At 47.6% G+C, this 6881-nt stretch overlaps 1 protein-coding gene across 1 annotated transcript in view; it reads left to right on the top strand.

Moving 5' to 3' along the window:
* The window catches only part of Rtel1 (regulator of telomere elongation helicase 1), a 36638-nt gene continuing 29757 nt past the window's right edge, over positions 1-6881 (top strand). The window contains exons 1-6 of the mRNA XM_057781509.1: positions 1-137; positions 1192-1422; positions 2717-2912; positions 3250-3343; positions 4228-4309; positions 4540-4600. Of these exons, the coding sequence (XP_057637492.1) occupies positions 1321-1422; positions 2717-2912; positions 3250-3343; positions 4228-4309; positions 4540-4600 (535 nt within the window). The 5' untranslated portion in view covers positions 1-137; positions 1192-1320. The remainder of the gene's footprint in view (positions 138-1191; positions 1423-2716; positions 2913-3249; positions 3344-4227; positions 4310-4539; positions 4601-6881) is intronic.

Raw genomic sequence — 6881 nt, 5'->3', positions numbered from 1 at the left:
TGCAGCTATTAGCCGCAGTCCTCAGATCAGCCCGCGAAGTTCTAATCAGCCTACTGCGGAAGACACGGGAGTAGGCGTCCTCACAGCTGTTTGATCCCTCGAGACCCGAATTCCGGAAGGCACCCCCACCAAGACAAGTGAGCTGGGAGTCACTTAGCTCCTGCCACTGGCAGTTTTATCTGCGTGGTCCCTGGATGGAGGTTATAAACCAGGCTCTTGCCGGTTCTGGAGCGGCCGCGGTGCACTCTGGGGCGGGGGAGGCTCTTGGTCCCAGTAAAATCTAGTTAGAGGCGCCTTGCTTGGCTGTCTCTAAGGCGGAGGATTTACGCTCTCCTACCAGTTAGTCCCATCTGAGAGTGAACTCGGAGGTCTGGAGAAGTTGAGTGGTTGCTAAGGGTTGCACAGCTTTACCCACCATGATTCTGTTTCGCTACATCCCCTGTCCGGCTTGTATCTATCTCCACATAGCCTCGACTATCCTGGAACTCACTGTGTAGATCAGGCTGGAACCCTTCCGAGTGCTGGGATCAGAGGCACGCGCCTCCACACTTGGCCTGGCTCGCTACTTCATCTGCACTTGGGTGTCCACCTGGGCTGAGTGGCGCATGACCACAACCTTAAGAGCTACAGAGGCAGGAGGCATTCCACGCCTCAGTGTGCCGGGCCAGGCCACGAGGGATGCTGCCAGGATCTTAGTCGCGGACTTCTTGTGAAGAGTTTCGGGTAGAGCACATAGATTGTGGATTGTACTTGGTCTTGTTCAGGTGCCTGTTGTTTTGAGAAGTAGCTTTTTTTTTTTTTTTCAAAGTAGGGCCGAATTTTGTGAGTCAGGAGATCATTCAGTTGGTATCTTTACCGCTCCCAAATGTATTTTTCTTTTATTTATTTATTGTTTTATTTTTTTGAGACAGCGTATCTACATAACCCTAGTTGTCCTGGAACTCATTGTGTAGACAGGGTTGGTTTCGAACTCACAGAGATCTGTCTGTCTCTGCCTTTGGAGTGTTGAGATTAAAGTGTTCTCTGCCTTCCAAGTGCTGGGATTAAAAGCGTGTGCCATCATGACCAGCTCCAAGCTCCTTTTGATAGGAAATAACAGGCCTTCTGACCTCCACAGCAATAGCTACCTAAAATGATTGGTGTAGTGGCCTGTGGCTACAAAGCCTTGTCTTTTCCTTGTCTTTGTTGTAGAGAATTTCTGCAGAGAGAAAACTGGTGCCACATGTTGTCAGCGCTTGCCTGGAGTGACTGAAACCCTGAGATGTTCAGAGGGGTTTGTCTGATAGGCCCACCACTGAGTCCTGTTGAATATAGCTTGATATGCCCAAGGTAGTCCTGAATGGTGTGACGGTGGACTTCCCTTTCCAGCCCTACCAATGTCAACAGGAGTACATGACCAGAGTGCTAGAATGCCTCCAAAAGGTAAAGCTACAGAGCCCGACTTTTCTTCTAGGGAGGGGACAATGCCGGTGCACCTCCAGCAGACCCCATTACACCCCCACCCGCATCCATTCCAGACAGGCTCTGTCTGCATTTTTTGGTCACTAGAACTTCTGGTTAGGTTAATGGAGACTATAACAAGTGAATGAAAGAGACAATCCAGATAGCGATAGCTCTGAGAATGTCTTGGTGCCCTTTCTGAGTAGATGGTGTTTGTGCTGAGTTCGGTGGCTAGGAGTGACTCCGTTTGGGGTCTGGAGGAGCTGGAATACCCAGTTCTCTCTGTGAAGAAAAAAATAATCTTTGATTTTTCTTTTTTTTTTAAATTTCTTAATTTAACTTTTTTTTAAAAAATATTTATTTATTATGTATACAATATTCTGTCTGTGTGTATGCCTGCTGGCCAGAAGAGGGCACCAGACCCCTTTACAGATGGTTATGAGCCACCATGTGGTTGCTGGGAATTGAACTCAGGACCTTTGGAAGAGCAGGCAATGCTCTTAACCTCTGAGCCATCTCTCCAGCCCTTAACTTTATTTTTTGAGGCAGGATCTGTTTCACCATAGCTGACCTGGATAGGCCAGGCTGGCCTCCAGCTCACAGAGATTTGTCTGTCTCTGCCTTTGGAATGTTGGGATTAAAGGCTTGTGTCACCATGGTTGACTTTTTTGTTTGAGACATGAAAAAAAACTTTAACTATTAGAAGTGTGTGGGGCAGATAACTTTCACTGAGTTTTTAAGGTGCCCTCTTGTGTTCTAATCACTGTTTCCTCAGATGTCTTGCTCAGCTCCCATCTGATATCTGGAATGTAGGCCATCAAATTCTGTTTAGGTAGGGTGAATGCCTGGGCCCAGAACTGCAGCTTCCTATTTTGAGACCTGACACCTATTAGTCATCTAACTATTTTAGGCTGAAATATACTGTCAGGTTTTGGGTAATACTCTGAATTTATTTTGCTAATGAGGGCAGTCTTTTTTTGTATATTTGTTTGTTTTCTGAGACAAGGTCTCTTTACATAGCCCTGGGTGTTCTGGAGCTTATTATGTAGACCAGCCGGGCCTCCAACTCACAGAGATCCACTTGCCTCTGCCCTCTCTGTGTACCACCATACCTGCCTACTGAGGGCAGGCTTAACCTATGGCTTTTAGGGCAGAAGTGGAAAATGTCAAGAGCTAATTATGTCCTCTGGGCGTGGGCTGGGCATCTAAGAGCATCTTACCTTTTCCCGTTTCTCCACACCCCGTTTTTCCTCTCATTGTCGCTGACTCCATTTAGAGAGTGAATGGCATCCTAGAGAGCCCCACAGGCACGGGGAAGACACTCTGCCTCCTCTGCACCACACTGGCCTGGCGGGAACATCTCCATGATGCTGTTTCTGCCCAAAAGATTGCTGAGAGAGTTCAAGGTGAACTCTTCACCAGTCGGTCTTTGTCGTCCTGGAATGCTGCTGGCGCCGGTGGAGACTCAATAGGTGACCCTTTTCTCCCCATCCCCACCCCCATCACTCCTGCTCTCCTGTGTGGATGATAGGGAAGGGGAGCCTGGGACAGGGCCAGTCCACCTAGGCTTCCACTGTCTCTGGAGCAGAATTTAAGAGCGGAGAATTTTGTGTCATCCACATTACTTACCATTCTGGGTGTACACCTGGGATCAGAGCTGTTTTCCTGGAATTAGGGTACCATAGCAACCCACACTGTTTAGCATCAGGTTTGTGGATGTCTGCAGGACTGAGTTAGCTCAGTGCTGCATTTGTAAACACACCTGAAGATGTTTCCTCACGGCTACACCCTTTCCTTATGCTTGTGCAGCTTGCTACACAGACATCCCAAAGATCATCTATGCTTCCAGAACTCACTCACAGCTAACCCAGGTCATCAGTGAGCTTCGGAACACTTCCTACCGGTATGTCAGCATGTTCACACCTCAGAGATTATCTGGATAGTGATCTTGGTTTGGAACCGATCCACAGCCAGCTGGGTAGATAGAGACTGGCTGGTTTTGACATACATTACTTGTGAAAAAGTGATGGAGGTGGGTCTTGTATTAATCTGTTACTTTCATTGGTTAATTAATAAAGAAACTGCCTAGGCCCATTTGATAGGCCAACCCTTAGGTGGGTGGAGTAAACAGAAGAGAATGCTGGGAGAAAGAAGCCGAGTGAGGAGTCGCCATGATTCTCCCACTCCAGACAGACAGGTTAAGATCTTTCCTGGTAAGCCAGCTCATGGTGCTACACAGAATATTAGAAATGGGTTAGATCAATATGTAAGAGCTAGCCAATAAGAGGCTGGAACTAATGGGTCAGGCAGTGTTTAAAAGAATACAGTTTCCGTGTAATTATTTTGGGGCATAAGCTAGCCATGCGGGCAGCTGGGTGCCGGGGACGCAGCCCTGCCGCCCATATTACAACAAAAAAGCAGCTTTGAACTTTGAACTTATGACTATCCTTGCTTTTGAACCCTGGATTTTTTGTAGGGCTGTCATGTTGCCTGTGGGTAGAGTCAGCTTTGGCTCCTCAAGGCAGGTTTGCCCATGATGGAAGAAGAATGCCTTTTGCCAAACTTCATCTGAGTCTTGGTATCTAGCTATGGCTCTCGTGTGGAAGAACTTGTACCTTAGGTTGCTCTGTCCGGTTTTCCTTGCCTTCCCACATTCTAGCCTTTTTGTTTCCTTTTCTGTTTTCTGTGTGCTCCCATTTGTCTCGAGATATCTCATGCTGCCGGGCCATGTTGTAATCTGCATGTTCTGAGGCTCTTCATGGACTCTTCCGCTCTTCTTCTTGTCAGGCCCAAAGTGTGTGTACTGGGCTCCCGGGAGCAGCTGTGTATTCACCCTGAAGTGAAGAAGCAGGAGAGTAACCACATGCAGGTGAGCTTTGGGGCACTCTGTTTCCATGATTCTACTGATTGGGTGGCGCCTGGATCTTAGAATCCAGAATTATGCTCCTACAGATGCTAACCCTGGCCGTTGTGCTCCCTGCTGGACTGCATCAGGGCTTAGAGAACACAGGGAAGAATGATATAGGGAAGCTGGTGGTGAGGGCCAGGGATGGACCATTTCTTAGCCATTCTAGGTGAGCTCTGTCTTTCCTCTTATAGATCCATTTATGCCGCAAGAAGGTAGCAAGTCGCTCCTGTCACTTCTACAACAATGTGGACGGTAAGATCACCTCCTATAAGCTGTTCTTTCCGACTGTTGTCAGAGTTTGGGTGAGTTCAGTAGCACCATAACCTATCTGCTTTACTCTGTGGGACACAGAGTGGCTATGTACCTGGGTACTGTCTTTCGGATGTGAGGGTTGCCTGCATTGGTGTTATATGGAGAAAAGCTCATGCAGTTTAGGATCCAGCACTCAGGAATGGCTCGCATCATCCGGTGTCCTGTTCAAACAGGGTTTAGTTCAGGATCCAGCACTCAGGAATGGCTCGCACCATCCGGTGACCTGTTCAAACAGGGTTCATATTGAGTACCTGCTTTCCGTCTGGGAGCCTGGGCTATGCCTGACAGAAATGCCTTTGACCAGTCTCCCAGAGAACTAGGACACTGAGTCTCCTATAAGTTGCTCAGTTGACAGTGTCTCCCAGGTGTCATGACTTGGTGCCAAGAGTTAAGCATATCTGTCTTCCCCTGAGTTTGTATCCTCCCTCTCTTTTATTTGCTGGCTTGTGACAAGACAAGCTTCTTACTGTGTCCCTCATTGTTTTCTGTAATCTGGGGGGTCAGTCATACCTCTGCGTAACTGGGGGCTTCAATCTCTATAGGACTAGACTTCCTTTTATTTCTTGCCCTGATTTGGAGGCTGAGATTCCCACATGAAGTAGGTGGGCTCTGGAGCAGTTTTAAGGTTTTGGTGATCTGAGGGCTATTGTCTTTGATGTTTATTGAGTGCCCAGGGCACTAGGATTGAGGCCTTTGCATCGTCTGTCAAGCCAGAAGCCTGAGCTCAGGGGAGAGGGTCTCCTATCACCCAGAATCTTTGTTTTGAGCCTCTTGGATAAGAGATATGACATGGCTCTGTGGTGAGCACCTCAGCTCTGCTCCATCCTGGCTTCCTTCAGTCACACTCCTGGCAAAGGAGGTGAATATAAGTGTTCCTTTGCATTATGCCAGACGGTTCTGGTGTAGTTCCTGTGGGAACAGTCCTGGTCAGTTTTCCATGCTGTGTAGGTCAGTATTTTGCTGCTTGTAAGCTTCATGTTCTGATCTACATCTATCATAACTCTGATCTACATTGTCCTTCCCCTTCACAGGTCCTGAGGGGTGAGGGAGTTTTGACCACAGCAATGGTCCTGAACCCCTTCCTCAGGGCTCTGTTCCTTTTGAGAGAAAGAAGCCATTCCACCTGGCTTAACAGCTCTGACCTCTCTGTGTCTTAGGCTTCTTGGTTTAGTTTTATGTGCTACAAACCAGCTCCTTCCGCACTTATCTTTGGTTGTCTCACTGCTTGGCCTTTTGGATGGCTGCTTACCTGTGAACTTGCTTGTCTGTTCTGGCAGGCTCGTTAGCTGGCCAGTGTTGACTGTCTTTGGAATAGGAGGCAGCCCCATGGGGGCTTCTAGAGGAAGGTTTCTTAGGGTTTATTTTATCTTATAGTTTGTGGTACATCATCTAGGGAAGCAGGGAAGGAAATTCAAGGCAGGGACCTGGAGGCTGGAAGCAGAAGCTGTGGAGAGATGCTGCTTACTATGTTGCTTCCTGTGGCTTACTTGTCTTACTTTCTTGTAAGGACCAGGTGTAGTCAAAAATTTCTGTCCTACTCACTCCTGCAGCCGTTCAGTCCCGAAGAAACACACAGAGGCTTATCTTAATTATAAACTGTTTGGCCTATTAGCTCAGGCTTATTATTAACTAGCTCTTACAACTTAAATTAACCCATAATTCTTATCTATCCTTTGCCACATGGCTTGGTACCTTTTCTCAGTGAGGCATTCTCATCTTGCTTCCTCTGTGTCTGGCTGGTGACTGCATCTTTATGCCTTTCTTCTTCCCAGAATTCTCTTAGTCTGGTTGCCTTGCCTGTACTTCCTGCCTGACTACTTAAGGACCTTTCTGCCTTTTGCCTTGTAGCCAGCACAGATGGTTCCTATTCCTGAGCTGCTGTTGTAAGAAACGGAATGGACTACAAGTTGAACTGGGTAGACTCTACCCTGAGTGCCCTGCTTATGGCATTCAAGGTGCCAGCTTTTGCGTGCCAGTCTCAAGTCCACTGATTGGTAGAAAGCTAGGGCAAGCAGTACTGTTTCATTCATTCATTGTTTATTTATTCATTATTGTTGTTGTTATTATTATTGGTTTTTAGAGACAGAGTTTCTCTGTGTAACAACCCTAGCTGTCCTGGAACTTACTCTGTTGACCAGGCTGCCTTGAACTCACAGAGATCCGCCTGCCTCTGCCTCCTGAGTGCTGGGTAAAGGCGTGCATCACCATGCCCAGCCTATCT

Source organism: Chionomys nivalis, chromosome 9 (assembly GCF_950005125.1).
Source record: "Chionomys nivalis chromosome 9, mChiNiv1.1, whole genome shotgun sequence".
Lineage (NCBI taxonomy): Eukaryota > Metazoa > Chordata > Mammalia > Rodentia > Cricetidae > Chionomys > Chionomys nivalis.
The sequence above is the reverse complement of the archived record's forward strand: the minus strand, read 5'-3'. Positions and strand labels throughout refer to the sequence as shown.